Below are 22,792 nucleotides of genomic sequence, written 5' to 3'. Positions count from 1 at the left end.
AGTCATAGGTAATATTGGTCGTTTGGACTTCAAATAAGCAAGTGTATTATTTCTTGGCACTGCAACTGGGTCCAAGTAAATTCACTGTTCTGGGACTTGGTTTCCTCATCTATAAATGTAGTCATGAACTAAAGCTTACTCTATAGGAATCGAGTTGTAAGAATCAAATGGCTTGATTTGTATGTGTGTACAAGAACGTTTCTGTGTACACATATACACAAACACGATATGGACCTATATCCACTTTAGGATATAAAATTGGCTCATGATTATCACCCTATAAATATCATCTATCACTCTTTTATACATTACCCAGTGAGCACCAATACTGTTGGAAGAGTCTGTAAGAAGGTGTCACATGTGTTTAATGTGTTTTACCTAGCACCAAGGCTGGCTGGATAACTTGAAAATTTCAAATAGATAACTAGTTATTTAAAACAGTTGCTGTCTGCAATACATCCATAAACTATACAGATAACTGATAAATGATAAAACAAAATTTAAAACGTGACAAATAGTCTCTCAGTTGTACCAATAGATTTCATATTTTAGTGTATTTACTTGTGATTGAATCACGAGATCTTTTTTTTTCCTTTCTGCAGTTTTTGTGTGGTTTGAAGATTTAAATTTGTTATGGAAACAGCCTTTCAGTTGGCCAATGATTAGCTAATTTCTGATAATAGAAAAGGAAACATATTGCCCCAAGGCTGCTGTTTTCATTTCCTCATGAGGAGAAGCAGCACAGTAGAGAAGAGAGGCAGAGGCAGCACAGTTAACCTCTGCGAACATGGGGAACTGGGCTGTGAATGAGGGACTCTCCATCTTTGTCATTGTAAGTACTAAAACCAGGTAACATGAATTCTTTTGACATGTTGAAGTTCTCTTGAAAGCTAAACTGGAGCGCTGGCTTTTCTTATTGTTGTTTTCTTAAGAAATGTACTTACTCTGTGAACAAACATCTACTTAGAGATAGTTTCAGTTAATTCTCCCATCTCAAGCTTCTTAATTAAAAATATGCATCAGCGGCTCTCATTTTCATAGTTTATTTCTGAATTCCTAAGACTATGAAGTTAGCCAGCATTTAACAGAGAGCATAAAAGGTACTTCATACGAAAGATCTCTAATGATGAGAAAATTTTTCTCAATTACTCCAAGATAAGTTTCTTCACTTTTTGTGTTAACTATTTTAAATGGTCAATTAAAACTCTACTGCTTTCTGAGTAACATTTATTCTTACGGATTTCTTAGATAGGGCAGTTGGCTTTATTTCAGTCACAACACCAAAACAATCAAAGTTCTCAAGTTTCTTTTTAAAACAAGGACAATTTTTTTCTATGCAGTCTGAACTGGAGTTACTTGTGAATTTTACAACAAATCTAGGTAAAAGAATTGAAGTAAAGTATCTAAACTCATACCTATGCAGTATGTGGATTATATACATTTATGAATGTATGTAATATAATATGTACATATATAAAATATGTGTGTGTATAATAGGAAACTATGTATTTAAGAAACAATTTTGGAATGTTTTAATAGCTAATTGATTTCTGTTCTGAACTCTAACAGCATTCTCAGCAAAGCAATTTCTGGATAGAAAGAAACGTGGTATCTAAATATTCTTGGCAAACAGCTCATGAAACATGATATTAAAAATTACTTATGAATGGAAGTTTTATAAGGATTAACCATGCAATGCATAGATTCCGAATTCTGGAGGTATTAATAAATTATTAGCGTAGTTAAAATTAAAACAACAAATGTTTTGTTGAAACATAGTTCACGACAAACCAACATGTTTATGCAATACAGAAGCGTGAGGGTTGGAAACTCTAGTCTTGAGTCCTCGCTGCCATTTTAAGAGCAGGTTACTCACTTAAGAAACAAGTTGAACTCTTAACTTTCATTCTAATTACAGTTTTCTCAGAAAGTGATCTTTTATATTATCTATGCATATATGTGAAAGTAAAATGTGGCTTAGAAATACAGAGTTAGGGAGCATGGCAACATAAGAAATGGAGTTTTGGTAGCAATCGTTTGTAAAAAGACACACTGTTCAGAAGGAAGCGTCCATGGGTATTAAGTAGTTAATATTAATAGCAACTGATAATTTACTATTTAAGGAAAATTCTATGGAGCTGAAGTAGAAGACTGAGCTACTAGTACCATTCCTTGATGAGGTTGTTGTTGGGATCCAATGTGTACTTCAAACCTAGAGCATTTATTTTACTTTTAAATTCCATGACCTTCACCCCTTGTCCATGCTAAAGGAAAACTTCTCCAATAGAATGGTAAGCTGAGTGTGTCGCAAGCAGGAGACTAGAGTCTGTGAGCACTGAGTTCAGTTTCCTACAGGTCAGGAGACAAGAACAATACCTTATTTCCATCTGCTCTCTACTCTCCAATCACTGTTACCCGTCTGTCTGAAGTTTAGATGAAAAGAAGAGGAAAGAGAAAAGAGATGAGACAGACAGATATTAATTCAGTATGTTGACCAGGTAGTGAGGCAATCACAATGAAGGAAGGTAAAGTTAGTTCCTGAAAAGTGTAGAGGTGCTGGGATAGGAAAGAGCTGGCCCTGAGCTGGGCACACCCAGACCTATGCCAGAGTCTGAACTTGGGGAAGTCCTGCCCTTCATTTGCCTCCAGTCTCATACGGAATCTATTGAGAGATACAAACCTCACACAACTTTTTCTGTTTGTGCAGCTGGTGTGGTTGGGGCTGAATGTCTTCCTCTTTGTCAAGTATTACAAGGTTTATGACGATGAGCCTAAATATAATTACACTCGAAAACTTCTTGGGGTGAGTATAACTTCTGCCTCACGCAGTCCTGGCCAGTTCAGACTTACAGCAGCTGTACTTATATGTCTTCCTTTCTAAGACTTTGAATAAATCTACTGACCAACTAAGACAACACCACCAGCTTTATCCCCCAGTTGCAACTCTTTGGTAAGTCTCTTATGGTCTGCCAGTGTAACAAGTGCATGGCAGAAGGTCCTTGCCACATCCCTATCCACCAATATACTGAGCTTAACATAAGTTATCTCTACAATGGAAAGCCTACTAGGAGCCATTTGTACAGGGGTGACACTGGTATGACAATTGACATTTTCCTTATTTTTTTCTAAGTTTGGTGGTTCGTATCATTTGGGGCACATCATATTTTTTTACATTAATATTATGTTATAATCATATGTATAAGTCATATCAAATAATCATGACATTATTAAAATTGTCTTTAATGCATTAATGCTGATCTGTTTTCCCTGTATAATAGGCAACATCTTCAGATATTGCTAAACCAATTTTGCCCAAGCATTACACCATACCAACCTAAGTTACAGTGAAGGTCTAAGTGTTAAGGGAAATGTTCCAAATGAAAGATCTAGTTTTGATACTGACCTCATGTTAATAGTATATGTGCTTAAAGATTTAGGAGGAAGTAAGCTGAGGCATGCAACTTACTTTAAAATATATTGAATATATAAGTGGCGGGGTGGAGGAGGCTCAAAGGGTAGAAATTCTTGCTACACAGACATGAGGACAAGAGTTTAGAACCCCAGCTTCCATGTAAAAACTCAAGTGTGGCCACATGCACCTATAATTCTACTACTGAGAAGGGGGGAGTAGTTGGGACAGTAAAACTTGCTGAACACCAGACTAGACAAGATAGTGAACTCCCGGTTCAAGGTGAGACCCCGTCTCAAGAAGATAAGGTGGAGTGTAGTTCAAACAAAGGAAACACCTGATATTCTATGATTGAGAAAGGAATGGAAAGAGAGATCTGTGATAAAGAATGCATAGGAAAGCTTAAAAAGTGTGGTCTTGGAGGGGAATAAACAAGAACTCAAAGTAAATGTGTCCCACTTCTTCTCAGGTGTGAGACTTAAAGTGTTGACTTGGGGTAAAAATGCTGTTTCAAAGTTAAAATAAAGCATACAAGTAGCTCCTAAGAGAAACTCCTGTGCTTCTTTCCTGATCTCTTGAAGGAGCTTTTAGTGTCCCATGATGAGACTCTGGGAAAGAAGAGTACAGGTATTCTGCTCACCAACCTCTCTCCTGTCTTTTCTCTCTCGTCTAGTCAGCACTGGCTCTGGCCCGGGCACCTGCAGCCTGCCTGAATTTCAACTGCATGCTGATCTTGCTGCCAGTGTGTCGGAATCTCCTCTCCTTCCTCAGGGGTTCCAGTGCGGTAAGAGCAAACATTCTGTCTAGTGCCCCAGATTGTCAAAGCTATCAATCACACCAAATGCTCTTTCCAAGGAAAAGTCAAGTAATGCTCTGTAAAGCTCATCTTGTGTAGAATATTCTGGAGTTATGTCATGTCATATGCTATGATACACATCATTTGTGTCAGCATCTACCTCTACACACACACACACACACACACACACACACACCACATACATACACACACTCACACACACACACATACACACACACTCCCTCAGACACACCACACACACACACACACACACACACACAAACACACTCACACACTCACACACACACCATACATTATACTAGTTGAGGGCAGAGTTTCCTGAAATATCATTTAACTTGAAAATTATAAAAAGCAGCTAAAAACTATTTCCCAGCAATAGTAATGAAGTAAGTATACATGCGTAGGGTTTTATGAGCCAGACACACAACATTTAGGAACAAAGAGTTCAAGAATGTTTTTAAAATCATATCAGAGAAAACATATTTTCTGTATGTCTCAAGCAAATCCAATCACTGCACAAAACAGCAAAATATAATTCGGAAAAGTTTGCTCCTATGTTGGCATATGCCTATGATTCCAACATGAGGAGCCTGAGACAGGCTTATTTTATGTTTGGGACCATCCCAGGCCACATAGTGAGTTCTAGGCCAGTCTCAGCTGCATAGTGAGATCCTGTTTTAAAAAACAAAAAACGAAAGACAAGAAAAGCATTGCTAGCTCCACAGGATTCGAGATTTTAGAGCTTTCTATGTGCCCAGAGTCCCCTTTGCCTTCATATAAACGCTTTAATGAACACATTGATGTAGACACAGTATTTTAAAGCTGTAGGACTCTTCATATTTTTTTTTACTGGTAGCATTATATGAAAATGAAAATTAAGTTATTGATACTGATTTAGCACCCATGTTCAAATAAATGTGGTATAGAGCAAAATATGTTGAGTCCCATAAAACATTTAAAATAAGGTCTTGGAGAGAAAGTAGCCTGAGAATGGGCAGGTGAGGATTAATCAACATATAGGCTTTGCTGATGAAGTAGAAAAGTATTATATATGGAGAAGATAGCATGGGCAAAAGCACAGAAGATGTGAGAAAACCTTATTCACAAAAATCCGAAATAGTATAGTAGTTTCTGAGTCAACCTTTATTGCATTCTATTTAAATGTAATCTATTTATCAGGTAGGAGATGCACTTCAATGGTATAGGGTCTGCCAACCATGCATGAGGCTGTGAATTGAGTGGTCAACACCAAAAGAAAAGCAAAGGATAATATTTTGCCAGTGTGTGATTTGATGGATAAATTGTTTTCCTTTAGCTTCTGTGAACATTTCTGTACTTGGAAAATGAAGATGGACATAGTCAGCTTCTGTATGGATTGAGAAAAAAGGGATGTGGCATGTTTTCAATAGGGAGAAATAGAAACAATTGGACAGGTTGAGCATGTCACTCAAGCTAAGGACATGCCACATCCCGAGCTTGGTTAGGATATATTTCTGTGTAACTCGTCTTTAAAACCTAATATCAGCAAGTCATTGTTTCACTTTGAATGTTTTGCTATTCCTGATAAATATAAGGGGTTAGTGCCTCCTGGGACCTGTAGTTCACTGGCCAGCTAGTTCTGCAGAGTTGGTGAACTCCCGATTCAGTGAGATGTTTTGCTTCAGAAATAAGATGGAGAACAATCGAGACACTTGGCATTGACCTCTGGTCACCACACAAACATGTCCACCCACCTCCTCTGTCTGTCTTTCTCTTTCCTAAAATTTGACAGTATTTGAATTAAAAATCACTTTTAAAAGAAAATGGCCCGAAAACTATTTCCATGAGGGTACAGTAATTTTAATGTGCAAAATGTCTAAGATAAGGCTGGGGAAGAAAGAAAGGATTCTGCTGGGAAAACCAGAAACTTAAATGTACTGCTAAAGAAGCAACACTTCATTTGACAGCTACCGAATATCTGAACTAAGTTATCAGTCACAGGTACAACTTGGCTTTTCACGACGTTGCCTCCTTTCCCTAGTCATATAAAATTCCTATTAATTTTTTAAAAAAGAGTTTTTATTTAAGAAAAGACAGCACTCAACTTGCTCAAATGGGATGAGTGGACAACAATTAAACTTTGATATTACCCACTACTTTATAAAATACCCTTTTGTCTTAAACATACTCCTTAAACTCCATTCTCAGGGGTCTCATTTTACATGAAGACTTGGGAAGAAGGGGTTGCTCAGTAGTAAAGCATTAACTTAGAATGCCAGAGGCCCTGAACCCACTTTCAGCCCTGCAAACCCATAAATAGTTAAGCAAAGTATTAGAGTCACTTCGTCCAGCAGCAAAACAACAAGTCAAACAAACATAATCAAAAGAATGTTCACAAATCCTTTAAGATTCTCTGGAAAGAGCCTTGTCTCCGGAAAATACTGTGATGAAGCTCCTTTATTTAAATCATTAATTTGATGCGTCATACTTGTTCATTGTAAACCAAGGCAACACCCAATAATAGCGCTTGATGTTAGCCATTCATCAGAAGGCTTTCCAAATAATCTACTGAATGGAAGGATCCACATAGATGAAATCTCACTAGATTGCAAGGCTGACTACCAAGCTACCCATCTTTTAAATAACACATGAGCCAGATGAAGGCTTGCTAAATGACACCATTGTGTAATATCTTTTTGTTTTTATGGAGACATGATTTGGGAACTTAAAAAAAATCTCCCTATCCCCATCTGAATACTTTTTATTTAGAGGAAGTAAAGCCTGAAAAACAGGCAGTGTTTTCACGGAGGTGGTCAGTTAAGAAATCTTGTTACCCCATAACCCGGAGTTGCATTGCCTTGGTCACGTCCCATGAACAGCACATATAAAATGTCAGCTTTGGGGCATCTTCTCACCCACAGGGAATACCCTTATGAGAATCTTTAATAGCAGTAGTAAATTGGAGAAAAGCCAAGCTCTGTAACTAGATACATCTTCAAACAGAAGTACAATTTCCCCTATTTATTTATTTATATTAGCACACAAAATAATGATGTTTTTCCTTAGGGCATTTTTGTACCTACTTTGTTCTGGTTGATGAGCCTCCCCACCACCTCTCCTCCCTAATTGTCACCCATCCCCATTTATATTCTTCCTCCCCCTGAATTGCTACTGGTACCTTCATACTACCACTTCTGTTACCCTTCCCAATTCCCTTCCCTCAAAATCAATGATCTTGTTGGGTATAACATGCCCTTCCTTCTGAGGTTGGCAATCTGAAAGCTGGAGTTTGCAAACAAAGCTACTTTTTCTGATTGGGATTTAAATGAGTGAGTATGTTGTGACTGATGTTAGAAACTGTAACAGCCCTAGATGCACAGAACACATAAAACTCAAGAAGGATGACCAAAATGTGAATGTTTCACTCCTTCTTTAAAAGGGGAACAAGAATACTCTTGGGAGGGAATAGGGAGGCAAAGTTTAGAACAGAGGCAGAAGGAACACCCATTCAGAGACTGCCCAACATGTGGTCCATACATATATAGCCACCAAACTAGATAAGACTATAATACATGGACTGACTCTGGGCTCCAACCTCATAGGTAGCAATGAATAGCCTAGTAAGAGCACCAGTGGAAGGGGAAGCCCTTGGTCCTGCCAAGGCTGGACCGACAGTGAACGGGATTGATGGGGGGAGCGTGGTTATGGGGGGAGGGTAGGGAGGGGAACACCCATAGAGAAGGGGAGGGGGAGGGGTTAGGGGGATGTTGGTCCGTAAACTGGGAAAGGGAATAACACTCAAAATGTAAATAAGAAATACTCAAGTTAATAAAAAAAAGAAAAAAGAAAAAGGATAAAAATAAAAATAAAAAAGAAACTGTAACAGCAGCAGCTCACCGAGCTCCATTGGAACTCATGTCAAGGATGCGAGGTTGGAATACAAATAGGAGTATTGGAATTCAAAACCAGGTCATTTTGCTCCCAGAGACTATTCACTTTTGTATGTGTCAACTAAACACCTTGAAGTGTCCCCCTGGCTCTGTTTAATATGCGTATTTGAACCTGCTAAGTAACCTGGTCTGATTGGGCTATAACTTAAGGACTGAGCTAACTTAACAGGCGTAGAATTTCAGTTCAGTTTTAGAGGTCTGAATCATGCAGACTCTGGTTTTGAAACCTTCAGGGTTTACCAGGACGGGGAAAAGCCCTCTGGCTGTGGAACCTTACCCTCCTCCAAAAACAAACAAACAAACAAACAAAAAAAGGAAAAAGAAAAAAACCTAACCAAACAAGAAACAAAATCCAAACCAAACCAAAAACCCAATCAACCAAACAAGCAAACAAACAAGGAGAGCATCAGGCTCTTAGCTAGCTTTTCAAGGGCGGTGAGAAAAGGCTAGGCCTGAACATGCAGAACCATCTGCTGAACCTTTAGTCACCTCAGCTTGATGTGTAGAAACAACTTTGGAACTTGTGACAGTTCTAATCTTCAGATCAGAATCAAACAGGAAGGTGAAAAGGTCTTTTGTCTTCTAAAGTCTCGGGATCAGATGGCCTCTTCGTGGCTCTTCCTCTAACCTTGTGACCTCCTAATTAAGCATACAGATACTCTCCTAGGTAGAGCTGCAACTCAGCAGTGAAGAACAGGGCAAATGTGAAAGGCCCTAAATTCTGTCCCCAGGGTTGGGGGGAAGGAGAATGAATAGGTATATTTTTAGTAAAAATAAAACTAATTAATTAAATGTGTCAATTACTGAGTAGTTCCCCTTTAGAGGTCTCTCTGTGTCCTAATAACTGGAGACACAGTGTGAGGAAAGACGGATAGCCATAGTTCAAGGAGCTTAGAGTCTTGTGGAAGAGCTAGAGACTAAGTATGGGCTTTCAAAATTATGAGGAGTGTCATGCAAAGTGGCATTCTTCATGCGTTTTTACTGCCACCATGTGCCAATGTTTCTGTCAGATTCTTTGCCTGCGTTTTGTAGGTAGATATAAGCCTAGCTTTTGACATTTCACCTAAAATATTTATGAATTTGCAAGACAAGCACAGTACGATCAAGTATACATGTGATGGAGTTACAAAAGCCCACAGTATACCCTATTAACTATGTAATTTATTTTACTTCCACTTTTCATACTTTTGAAATTCCGTTTCAATACAGCCTAGAAATTTGCCAGAATGTCCCAACAATTGCCCTTGCACTATAATGATAGCTGATCAAAGTTGGGCAAGGCTTTTGGTGGCAGTAAGAGAGAAACTTCCCTTTAGGAGGCAGTGGACAAGAGCTAAGCGATCGTTCCCTGAGGAAGCTGTAAGGTGTGATGACAGCTTGGCTAGTTGGGAGCTGGCTGGCAATAACTCAGAGGTGAGTCAAAGCACCCACATGCTCTCTGTAGACTAAGGAGGAACAGAATCTCAGAGAATAAAGACCTCCCTTCAAACCTTACCAGCTGATCATCCTGCCCCCTTTTCAGGAAGTGGTGAGGAGATCATTTTCTCGAAAGTTTAGTACCAGCATCCTTTGTTTACCATTCCTGACCACACAGGAGTCGGGGTGGGATGAAGACTTGCTGCCCTGGTGGGACCCGTTGCTCTCTGACTCATTAGTTTTTTCTTTGACTACAATGTGCGTTGAGTTCACTGGATCTTAAGCCATAACGGTTATCTCTGAATGGGCATTGTATTACCTCATCAGATCCCTCTGATGCTCCGACCCTGCATTTATTATTTTTCTAAGTGTTTGTGTCAAAGGTTTGTAAGGGGCATCAACATCTATTATTTTTCAAATTTTATTGATGCTAATAGTGACAAAGATATTGCTGAGGGAATGCCATAGGGAGCCTAATAAAGCCACATTGTTTCTCTTCAAGTTTGTTAGGATGCAGGGGCTAGCGAATTTACTCCTCTCACCCCTTCTTCAAGAAAATAGAAACTATACAGCAGTGAATGCAGATGGGCTTAGTGATCTTATTTCCGAGGTGGTTAAAGTGTGACCTGTTTGTATGATCAATGAATCATTAAAGAACACTTTTTAAAGTAGGTAGCATGTTGATCTTTGTTTGAAATGCTTGCCCTCTAGCTGCAGAGCCAGGCTACAGGTAATGGAGAACTTAGGTACGCAATGGTGCAAAATAACATCTGATTCTAATAAAAAGCCTCTCTAAATGAATACATGCCTCCTAGGAAAGAGCTTTGATGATTAAATATGTGAAGAACCTGTCCTACAATTATGTGGTAGGTCTGTGACTCACCATATACGGATACATGTGAAGGCAGAACTTACTTTCAAATGTAATTCATCACTGCTTTCAACTAACTAAATTAATTCCTATCCTGCTATCCTTTTCTTTGTTTTGTTTTGTTTTGTTTTGTGTTGTGTTGTGTTGAGACAGGGTTTCTCTGTGTAGCCCTAGCTGTCCTGAAACTCTGTAGACCAGGCAGGCCCCAAATGCAGAGATCCACCCGCCTCTGTGTCCTGAGTGCAGGATTAAAAGCCACCACTGCTCACTGCCTGGACAAACCTATGATTCTTAAGTGTCCAATACAGTTTACCACTCCAGGAAAGATGCTAATAATCGTAAGTTCTGTGCAACAAATTGCCACAGATGTATTGGTTTAGAACAAGCCTCATGGGGCTGGGGATTTAGCTCAGTGGTAGAGCGCTTACCTAGGAAGCGCAAGGCCCTGGGTTTGGTCCCCAGCTCCGAAAAAAAGAACCAAAAAAAAAAAAAAAAAAAAGAGGTCCAGCTTTCTGTGAAACTGAGAGAAAAATGCAAGTCTTCTGAGAGTCTAGGCTCGGAAGAGATAGGGTGTCTTTCTGGCATGCACAGGGTTCCAACCTCAGTTCTGTACAATGAAGTGAAACAAATAAAACAACAACCAAACAAACACAAAACCTCTTCCAGTCTCCTTCTTAGCAAAGATCTGTTCATTTGAGGTCTGTGGTCCTTGTTTCCTAGCTAGCAGCCATCCCAAGGCCACTTTTGGACTCCACAGGCCCTATTACCCCCTGCCATGTACCTGCCTCCGTCTTCCAGACAGCAATAGTACCTTAAATTCTTTTTGTTTTTCAAATCTCTGACTTCCTCTACTTTGGACTTCTAGAGTTTATGTGATAGTGTCAGATCACCATGGGTTGGGGGAGCTCCCTCTTTAAATCAAGTTTGAACTTTACATCTGCAGAATCCGCCATATAATATAATATAATATAATATAATATAATTAATATAATATAACAAAACCACACGTCATCCACACAGGTCCCATCCAAACTCAAGGGGGGAAGATTGCACAAGTTCTTCCAGAATTTTGCTTACCAGAAGGACTATTAAAACCTGAGGAATGTGGCAGTTAAGAAACAGGGTGCTATTTCCTTAAAACTGTAGGAGTTTTCAGGTCTGAACGAGCCCGCTGTTAAAGGACAGTGCTAGCCAAATGATAATGGACCCTTCGTTGATTAATTGCCCTTCTATTTCCTGTTCTTCTAGCCTCAGCTTCTCTGACCACTTTCCACTAAGGATCCTAATACTTCAATTCTTGAATCTGATTTTGAGACACTTAGAATACTAATGATGGTGTCCTTGCATCTGATTTCAGGGAAAGGGGCATAGACTTTTGATAGACAAATAATAGACTGGAATCCTAGCCAAATTGAAATTTTAATATTTTATTTATAACACAGACAAAAATGCACACATTATTGTATTAAGTGATAGGTAAATTGTGTGGATCACACAGTCCACTTGATAAAGCGTTTCTCCTTTATCTGGAATCCTTATGGTTTTCCTTTCCAGGACTTTTGTGATTCCAAGTGTCATCTTTTATGCAGCCTTCCCACCTTGCTGGTGCGGTGCACTGAGAAGCAATGGCGCAGATACAATTTTCCATACAATCATATTTTTTGTGCAAAATCAAAATATTTCATTAAAAATAAGTAACCTCCTTATTTAAATTGAATGGGATATTTAGACCAATGTATTCACAATACCTCAGATTGAGAAGTTCACTGATGTCGTTCAAGAATTTTGACTTTCTTGTGTCACTACATTTGTGGAGCAGAGCAGCTAGAACAAGCACGTGGCTAGTTGTTACGAGGTTTTGCCTTCCCTGCTTTGAGCATTCATTGACTCCAGATCCAAACCCATGCACTCTACCATATGCAGGTGAGCCAAGTGTACTAGGATACGGACTCACTTTCTATTCTGAATGTCAAGGTACCATATAAATGATAAAATACTGCAATATTGGTTCACACTAGTCTCAGACAGGCTGAATTTAAATTCCATCTGTGCCACTCACTAGGCTATGTCACTATGAGGCAAGATCACCAACCACCTTTCTTTCATTAACTGCTAGAGAGCAATCATAATGGACCCTCCTTAGTCAAACTGTAAAAGGCTTAAAGCAGTTCCTTTCACAAGCTCTCAGTAACTCTTAGTTGTTGTTATTGTTGTTATTATTATTATTATTATTATTATTATTATTAATATATGACAATGATGTTCCTTGTAATGTCTCTGGCCTAAATGAACATGTGAATCCATTTCCACCCTCCTAAAGAATATATGAGCAACTGTGCAAGGACATATTCACTTGTTCTAGAATTTTTCACTCATCTTTGTCTCTACCAGACTCTTAGGAATGTGTCAACTCTTCATGAAGTTTTAGATACCTGTTTATTAAATAAATTAATTAAAACTAGAAATATATTTTGTCAAAATTCAAAACTTTGGACAAGGAAAACTGTATTTGAGACAAGGCCTCGTGTCACTAGTATGAGAAGAGGAAACGTATGACTTAAGTTGGCTGTCTGAACTGGGAGGGATGACTGTCTCAGTCTTGCCATCAACCAAATGGGTGGAAACCTGTCTTTATAGAGTGGCTATGAGAATTACGTGTCAAGCATCTGGGACACAGAAAGCGTTCACATGAATAATTTCTACCATTCTTTTTTCTCTCCATCTGAAGTGTTGCTCAACCAGAATTCGAAGACAACTGGACAGGAACCTTACTTTCCATAAGATGGTAGCTTGGATGATAGCACTTCACACGGGTAAGTTTCAGAAGACATTTGAAATGCACAGAGTGATCTTGGATAAATGTATGCAGGTCCATTAAGTTGTGGTCAGATGAGTTTAGGTCAAAATCATTCAAACTCCATTTCCTGATGTTAGGATTCATACCTTGGGTTGAATAATTTTTAACCATAAGTTCTTCCTAGATACATAAAATTAAAATATGCTATACAGTCTGACTTCCTGTTCCCACCATTTCCTATTATTTTAGTATAAAAAATGTCTGCTAGTGAACACACAAACATTTTTATCCATTCTACAAATGCTTTGCTATGGATGTGGACTTTGTCGATTTTTCAATAAATCTGCCGAACTATGAGCCATAAATTGAAAATATCTTAATAAAACCCTTATCATATGTATACCTTAGTAATTATTACTATATCATACTATGTTTGTATACAATGTGTAATATGTATATAATACATTGTTTGTATACAATATGTGGTATATTATATATTATTATCATGATTGTGGTGGGGATGTTGTTGTGGCAAAGAGTGTTCTTAGAACTGTTACACAATCTTCATGAATTCACTTACACAATTTATTTGCCAGGAAGTAGACACGCATAGGAATGAAGAAAAAGGCCCTTTACTCTGCCTGTGGGGAGTGTTATCTTTTACTGAGGAAAAATGAGCTTAACGTAGAGGTGTTTTACTGACTCCAGATTCTTCTCCCAGATTTTATAGAACTTTGAGTTGTGGTAAAGAAAGCTTTAAAAGAGATGAGTGACAAGATCCTGTTAGAAATTAGCATGCTATACCAGTAAGAATCCAGACATGTGTGCCACATAGCTTGGATTTGATTCCTAATTCAGCTTCTTTTTGGCTTAGATTACTTTGGTCAAGGTTTTAAAGCAAACAGTGCCCTAGTTCCCTCATCTTTTAGATGAGCTAATATTAAACACACTTATTTCATTGGTTTAATGTAAGGACTGAGTGATAAGGACTGAGTCCCAGTCACCCCTCCTGCAGCTCCTCCCCTACTTCCTTTTCATCTGAGAAGGGGGAGGCCTCCCACTAGGTATTCCCTCACCCTGGCACATCAGTATCTGTAGGACTAGGCACATCTTTCTTGCTGAGGCCAGACAAGGCAGCCCAGTTAGGCGAGCAATTTCTTTTTAACTTAAGAGACTCATGCTGATTGATGGTCGTAAGTTTGTATTAATTCAATTATGCCCACCACTACTCTCTGGAGATGATGAAGCAGACATTACATGGGTGCTTTTCTCATTTGAGCACAAACACATGAGGGAAGAAGAGAAGCTGTGAATCTATCAAATGTATACTCTTAAAAATTGGTTGGCTGGCTCTTTGGAAACATTAGTTCAACCCCTTCATTTCACAAATAAGGGAACCAATACCAGAAAGGCTGTATGGTTTTTCCACAGTAGCACAGGCAGAACGAAGCTGACCTACTAGGCTTGCCTTACTTCTGTGGTTATTGGGACCCAGTGTCTTTACTGAATCCTAGGCCTCATCCCTTTGGTTCTCTTGAGAGTTAGAGGCTATAGGCAGAACTGATGTGGTACTTCCTTCTCCCCTCATTGTGTCTTTTCCCTGCCCTCTTCAGCCATTCACACCATTGCACATCTGTTCAACGTGGAGTGGTGTGTGAATGCCAGAGTCGGGACTTCGGACCCATATTCAGTAGCACTCTCTAACATTGGAGACAAAGAAAATGAAGAGTATCTCAATTTTGCTAGAGAAAAAATCAAGGTGAGCCTCCCTTCTCTGATTCAGTTGTTTGCCGGGCTGTTAGAACAGAGGACTTCATTTTACTGAATGAAAAAAAACCAATAATTTCTCCATAAAAACCAACAAAGAAAGTTTGCTAGTAATTTAGAATATAAATGTAAAAAATATCTCCTACCCCCCGGTTCTTATATTCAGAAAGGAGCTTATGCCATTTTTATGAACCCAGTGGCTTAGGGAGACAGTCAACTTCCCCAGTTGAATTTCAAACACATTTTCCATGTTTACAAAAACAGCTACAAAACAAAGAACTTTAATTTTGCCCCAAATTTTACATTCAAACTGACATGACAGAAGCTGGCATGACTCATCCTTTTTTTCTGTTATATCATGGATGATTTTTCTTTCCATTGCTCATTGTTTTCTCAATGAGTTATATTGAACATATTAGTTGAACAAACACTGTCATGATCTGTCCAGATTTCCTTGGGTCACTTTTACTGGCTTTGTGTTTCCTCCAGAATGTTTTCCTTTTCAATCACTAAAGCCCCCTCCTCTTCTAAGGACTGCCTTGAGACTTGAAGTTTCTCTTTGTGTAAGGATGTGATCTGAAAGCATCTGGACAATTACTGCTCCCTGAGAAGCCTTCGTCAAATAACCAATGAGTGTCGGTGTTGGCATCCAGCTCCCTTTCCTTTAGTCAGTACAAATTATGAGTACAAACTCTCAGATTGGTTTGTGTATGCCTGAGTATATGACGTTTTCTCATCTTTGTTCAATAGAATTCTCCGAGATTGGAGACAATAAAGGTGGGGGCCAGTCTCACGGGGCCTGGGGGCAGGGATATCTTCGCCCTGACCCTGTGCAACTCTGTGCATCCCAGTCTGCTCTAGAGCACCTATTCTCTGGTTCTACACATTTTTACCATGTTTTTTCTGTTACCTGAAAGTAGACATAGTGAAAGACCATCTATAAGGTCAACTTTACCCCCAAACTCTCATCTAAGCATCTACACATAGTGAAGCCAGCCTCCAGTGGAAGGTGTAGTAAGAATTCATTGGCTAACTATGTACTGTAGCCTTTCCAAGTCAAAGAGAGAGAGAGCATGAGACATTTTGAAGACACCTTTTACTAAGTCAAACTCCACTAGAATCATCTGAATGTTGTTCTTTATCTGTGACTCCCCAATAATGTAAGACAATTTAAATTTGGAAATCTCAACACTGAGAGATATAATTATAATAACCAAAGGGACTGGAAATGCCTTATATAAACAGCTTTAAAATGGATACTCTTACAGTTCTGAGCTTGTGTGTTTCTATTTTCCAGAACCCTGAAGGGGGCCTGTATGTGGCTGTGACTCGGTTGGCTGGCATCACAGGAATTGTCATCACACTGTGTCTTATATTGATCATCACATCCTCCACCAAAACCATTCGGAGGTCTTACTTTGAAGTGTTCTGGTATACACACCATCTCTTTGTGATCTTCTTCATCGGCCTTGCCATCCATGGAGCTGAGTGAGTTCTCTAACTCCATTGCCAAATACTTTGGTTTCACTTTCTAGATGTTTTGACCAAGGAAAGGCACAGGAGAGAACAGTTGAGGTCAGTCAAAAAAAAAAAAAAAGACAACCTCCCCCCAAAAAACCCCAGCAATGGTTTTTGCTTTCTTATTGTACCCATGCAATTCATAATGGGTGATTTAAAATAAGCTTGAAATATATACCTCGTGTATAAAATACACTGACTATGGTTTGTCTCAAGGCCATTATTTGTGTAGATTGCCCACTATATTCTTGCCTAAAGAGAAGAAAGGTAGTCTACTCTCTGCATGGCCATACTTTACTGAAATCATTGGTTTGGTCTTGGATGACCACCTCAATGCTTCCTACAGATAAATCATGAGTAGGTTAGGCAAAATCCCAAGGTAGAGGAATTAGTGATTAATCAGCTGAAGCAGTTTCAGCAGTAGCTGAATCACTACTGGTTTCCTACTGGGTATGAGAATCTACCTCAGGAATTAGGGAGGAATGCTAGCTAGAAAAATACATGGGCATTACCTTCAAAATTTCAAATATGATAAAAACTAATTAACTTCCACCAAACTCTATGTTCAGCACTAAGAACTTGATATTCAATGTTTCTTTTAACCATCTCATGTGTAGATGTGGAACCCAAAGGTAAAAATGGTAAAATGTGGGCCAAGCCACTCCAGGCTGGTGAGTAGCCTAGAGAACAGGTGGTTTTGAGTGGGCTGCGGTGAAAACTCTCATAAGGACACACAGTGCTTGACTTTATGCTTGGAAAAACTGCTTTAATATCAAGTTTCATTTTTTCTACTCTTTCGCACCACCTGCACATAAAAGCCAAGGCCAGGAACATTCCATAATGGGTATAGAGTTCCAGGAACACAGGGGGAGGGAAAGAGAATATGCAAAGCTCAATTCAAGTAAACTAGGGGTGACCAAGTCTTGAGAGTGAAAAGAGGAAGGATAGAAGAAAAACAACTGTGGCCAACTTCTGTGTGCATTCTTCACCTACTTCCTGATTTGCACCACTGTGAAACTCTTTCTAAGCACTGAGAGGTCTGTAGGAGTGGAGGATCTGCTGAGTCTCCTAAAGCAACCGAGTGCCTTTCCCTGGAACTTGCTCACAATTCAGCTATCTCAGAGAATCCTTCAAGGGAGAAAGCTTGTCTTCCCCTCCCCACTTTACTAATCCCACTGCTTCCAGTTTAGTCCCCACATTAACTAGAAAAATCAAGACTCTTTGTAGTTACTATGTCTCAGACTCCTGCTTTGTACTTGACCTGTTTCACAAGCCACGTCCATTGAGCACTCAATTCAGTCTTTAATGAAGAAATATACCTGTACTGGAGATAGAGTAACTGAAGCTCAAGAGAAGTTAATTTCACCAAGACTATCAAAGTATGAATGTGTAGAATTGAGATTTAAGGTCAAGGCTATCTGGGTCAAAAACAGAAATGTTATCAACAAATCATGCTGGCTTAGTACCTTGGTGTAAAGTTGCAAAGGAATACTTGCTTCTCAAGCTTATTCCACAGGTTAACTGAGATAATTGGTGGTGAGTACTTTCCCTCATGCCAAGCTCAAAGCAAGTGCTTATACAAGGACAGTCTCTTCATGGAAACCTAGCTTAGGAATGGGAAGGGATTAGTCTACACAGTGAGTTCCTGGCCAACCAGGGCCACTTAATTAGACCCTGTTTTACAAAAGGGTGGGGGGTGGGACATGACCTTCAATTAAACCATTCTCAGAACACACTAAATGTTATGTTAAATTATGGGTATTACAATTGAAGTTTACAAATGGATATCTATGTCTCATCTCTCAATATATTCTGAAGATCATGTCATTTTTATTTTTTAATAACTTAATCCATTTCGTGCTAACCCAGAATTGTGTAATATTCTAACATATGCTTACTTGATTATTATTGAGTTGAGCCAGTGTCTATGCACTTTAAGAAGTACAGTACTGGTGTCCATATCTGTGAGGATGGTCAAATTTTCCCAGAAAGATACCATTTCGAAAACATTTTTCAGATGTAATCTCTTTATGTAGAGTCGACCACCCAGGAATCCTCAAATCACATTCTGCCTTAGCATGTGGGGATTACAGTGAGCAGCATGCCTGGCCTACAAAAGTCAGGGATTTACAAATAAAGCACTCTGCTACCTCAGAGTCACTATGTATGGCTATATGTGTTGTCCAGTATATACCAAGGCCTGTCCAAAAGATGAAAGGCAATCTACTTCCTGCTGGCCACATGATTGGCTTATAGAAGTATCTTCACATACAGAGAAAACTTTTCAATTTTGTGCAGAGGCACCCCCTGGGTTAACAATCAGACTGTTTTCCCTGGTTCTGTTTGTTTATACACAAAAATGGCAGTTGAAAAGAAGCACATTCTGTCTTTGACAAGACATGTATTGGTAACCCAAGACACACACTACAATGTTACAGGCAATGGTCTTTGTACCATCTGCACAGCTTTCTATTGTACAAGATCACATGATCTCATTTACTTCCATGTCTTACATAAAAGGGGTGTTACTGGTTAAAAAGCACAGGGCTCCCATGAAGATATTTGCAATATGTGCACGATCAGCACTGAGGATACAGATCATCGTTGGAGTGCTTGCCTAGCATATATGAGGCCCCAGGTCCCCAAAATCTAAAATACTTAAGCAGCTTATTGTTTTGTTATTAAGTGACATGGAATTTCTTTTTAATTTACCAGACGAATTGTACGTGGACAGACTTCGGACAGTTTGAAAGAGCATAATTTAGATGTTTGTGCAGACAAAATCAAAGAATGGGGAAAAATAAAGGAGTGCCCAGTACCAAAGTTTGCCGGAAACCCTCCTATGGTATGTATTTGTATTGCTTCTATTATAGTGCTGTTATTGATAATCTCAAGAAACAGGTACAAGGGTTGTCCATTAGCATGCTATGTCTGCATTTGTCTCCTGTATGAATTGGCTAGAAGCATTTTCTCAACTGAAATTCTTCTTCCAAGATAACCCTAGCATATGTCAAGTTGGTAAGAACCAACCAACAAAAACAACAAAACAAACCAGGACATATGGGAAACAGGCTCTTATTTTTTTTTTTACCTCAGAGTCCATTGAGATGATGTTATCTTTTACATTTTTGGTACTTCAGATACTACGTTAGTAATGCAACTGATCAAACTGGATAGATCTGTTGGACCTAAATGTTTATAGAGAGCCTACAACCTTATGAAGCAAGTCTAGAGACTCAGAGAGAAGTCTTAGAGTTCGCATGTGCGTCCCTATAGCAAAAGCATTGCACGACTCCTGGAATTTATAAGCATATTGAAGATATATTGATGTCTTACACAAAATTTGTCATCTTGCAATGGATTAATCACAGACTCAATGACAGAGAGAAAAAATCGCAATATTTCATTAAACCTATCATGTTGCTGAAATGAGACAGGTTCATTCTGAAGCCATCCCTGCTCTGTTGTAGGCTTAGTCCCAGTTCAGGGGTTGGCACTAAGAGGAAATCTCATTCTTTCAGGAAGTTCCTCATTGGAAAGTTTCACACTACAGATGCCGATTATGTAATATATAACCCCAATGTAGCTCTCTTAGCAGCGTAACAGATCATTTTAACTTTTGATATTTTCATATACACTCTCTTAAAAAACAATCTTATCAGTAGTAAGTGTTTCAGCAAGCTTACAAAGGTTAACCTGATTTGTAAAACTTTGTTCCTTCTGAGTCTCTCACGGGACTCTTCTTGTTTTGTATTTGGTGTGATTACAGACTTGGAAATGGATAGTGGGTCCCATGTTCCTGTACCTTTGCGAGAGGTTGGTCCGGTTTTGGCGTTCTCAACAGAAGGTGGTCATCACTAAGGTATTCACTGATGTAGAATTATTGCTACTAGCTAGTTACCACATGAGCAACTTGTCCCGAGTTCTCTATACTGTTGTTCTAAAAGATCACTTAGCCACATTCTTTTTATTAAAGCAAAAACCGAGTGAAATCCTATAGTTGATCAGTTGATTTTAATGCATTTAACTTAATGATAAAATGGGTTTAGTCTCTCTCTCTCTCTCTCTCTCTCTCTCTCTCTCTCTCTCTCTCTCTCTGACACACACACACACACACACACACACACACACACACCCCATATTGTGTTAGTGAAACAAAAAAATTTTCTGTCCAAAACCAAAACAAACCAAAACAATACCCAGCGACAAGTAACCATAGGGATGCTGCACCTTTCCAGTTTCTTCTTCTCTTTTTTTTATCGGAGACTTTATTTATTTACATTTCAAATGTTACCCTTTTACCAATTTCCCCTCCAGAAATCCCCTATCCCCTCCTCCTCCCCCGGCTTCTATGAGGGTGCTCCTCCACCTAACCACCCACCCCAGTCTCCTCACCCTGGTATTCCCCTACACTGGGGCATCTAGCCTGCACAGGACCAAGGGCTTCTCCTCCCACTGATGCCCAACAGGGCCATCCCTTGCTACATATGCAGCTGGAGACATGGGTCTGTCCATGTGTACTCTTTTGGTTGGTGGTTTAGTCCTTGAGAGCTCTGGGGGGTCTGGTTGGTTGATATTGTTGTTCTTCTTAAGGGGTTGAAAACCCCTTCAACTCCTTCAGTCCTTTCTCTAACCCCTCCACACTGTCCCATTTATCAATTATTGATTTTAGAGCATCAGCCATTGGTGAGATAAGAATGGATCAATTTGCAATCTTCTACATGATAACAGCCAGTTGAACCAGCACCATTTGCTGAAAATGCTGTCTTTTTTCTACTGGATGGTTTTAGCTCCTTTGTCAAAGACCGAGTGACCATAGGTTAATTTCTGGGTGTTCAATTCTATTCCATTGATCTACCTGCCTGTCTCTGTATCAATACCATGCCATTTTTATCACAACTGCTCTGTAATACAGCTTGAGGCCAGGGATGGTGGTTTCTTCAGAGGCTCTTTTATTGTTGAGAATAATTTTTGCTATCCTGGATTTTTGTTATTCCAAATGATTTTGAGAATTGCTCTTTCTAACTCTACGAAGAATTGAGTTGGAATTTTGATGGGGATTGCATTGAATCTGTAGATTGCTTTTTGAAAAATGGCCATTTTTACTATACTAATCCTGCCAATCCATGAGCATGGGAAATCTTTCCATCTTCTGAGATCTTCTTCGATTTCTTTCTTCAGAGACTTAAAGTTCTTATACAAATCTTTCATTTGCTTGGTTAGAATCACATCAGGCAATTTTATGTTATTTGTAACTATTGTGAAGGGTGTCATTTCCCTAATTTCTTTCTCAGCCTGTTTATCCTTCGACTAGAGGAAGCCTACTGATTTGTTTGAGTTAATTTTCTACCCAACCACTTTGCTGAAGTTGTTTATCAGCTGTAGTAGTTCTCTGGTGAAACTTTTGAGGTCACTTAAATATACTATCATATCATCTGCAAATACTGATAGTTTGACTTCTTCCCGTCCAATTGGTATCTCCTTTTACAAAGCCCAAGTCCAAGTGGATCAAGGACCTCCACATAAAACCAGATACACGGAAACTAATAGAAGAGAAAGTGGGGAAGAGCCTTGAACACATGGGCACAGGGGAAAATTTCCTGAACACAACACCTATGGCTTATGCTATAAGATCAAGAATTGACAAATGGGACCTCATAAAATTGCAAAGCTTCTGTAAGGCAAAGGACTGTCATTAGGACAAAATGGCAACTAACAGATTGGGAAAAGATCTTGTATTCTTTATATGTAATCACTGTATATTAGAGCTTCAGTGTCCTAGGTATCAAACAGATGGAAATATAAGCTACACCATGCATTTGCTCTCTGAACTCTACATCTGGATTGACTTTTCTCCATTCTCCCGTGTTTTGTTTTTCATTATAAACTAAAGAGATAGAAGTTTAATTAGACACACTCTATCTGATAGACAGACAAATAGGTACATATATAGAGATAGATAGATAGATAGATAGATAGATAGATAGATAGATAGATAGATAGGTAGGTAGATAGACTGACAGAAATGTTCCTTGTTGTCATTTCAGGAAACACCCAACAAGTTTATTTTGTTAAATAAAATTCACTTCACTTCACTTCTGAAAATATTTACAAAGGTGTTGTAGTGTATTTTTGCAAGACACCAAAATTCCTTCTTTCCTCCCCACTGGATTATTTCCAGTTGGTACCTAGGGAGAGCCACAGTCATGCTAGTCCTGCTGCCACTGGGAGCCTTGCAGTGTAGGGATGTGCAGTCTTCTTCTTTTAT

General features: G+C 39.0%; 1 protein-coding gene across 1 annotated transcript in view; it reads left to right on the top strand.

The window, feature by feature from the left end:
• Window positions 1–734: 734 nt before the first annotated feature.
• Window positions 735–22,792, top strand: part of Cybb (cytochrome b-245 beta chain) — a 34,470-nt gene continuing 12,412 nt past the window's right edge. The window contains exons 1-8 of the mRNA NM_023965.2: window positions 735–832; window positions 2,708–2,803; window positions 4,083–4,193; window positions 13,171–13,255; window positions 14,853–14,998; window positions 16,304–16,494; window positions 19,240–19,369; window positions 20,294–20,386. Of these exons, the coding sequence (NP_076455.2) occupies window positions 788–832; window positions 2,708–2,803; window positions 4,083–4,193; window positions 13,171–13,255; window positions 14,853–14,998; window positions 16,304–16,494; window positions 19,240–19,369; window positions 20,294–20,386 (897 nt within the window). The 5' untranslated portion in view covers window positions 735–787. The remainder of the gene's footprint in view (window positions 833–2,707; window positions 2,804–4,082; window positions 4,194–13,170; window positions 13,256–14,852; window positions 14,999–16,303; window positions 16,495–19,239; window positions 19,370–20,293; window positions 20,387–22,792) is intronic.

Source organism: Rattus norvegicus, chromosome X (genome assembly GCF_036323735.1).
Source record: "Rattus norvegicus strain BN/NHsdMcwi chromosome X, GRCr8, whole genome shotgun sequence".
NCBI lineage: Eukaryota > Metazoa > Chordata > Mammalia > Rodentia > Muridae > Rattus > Rattus norvegicus.
This window is presented reverse-complemented; position numbering and strand designations above follow the sequence as displayed.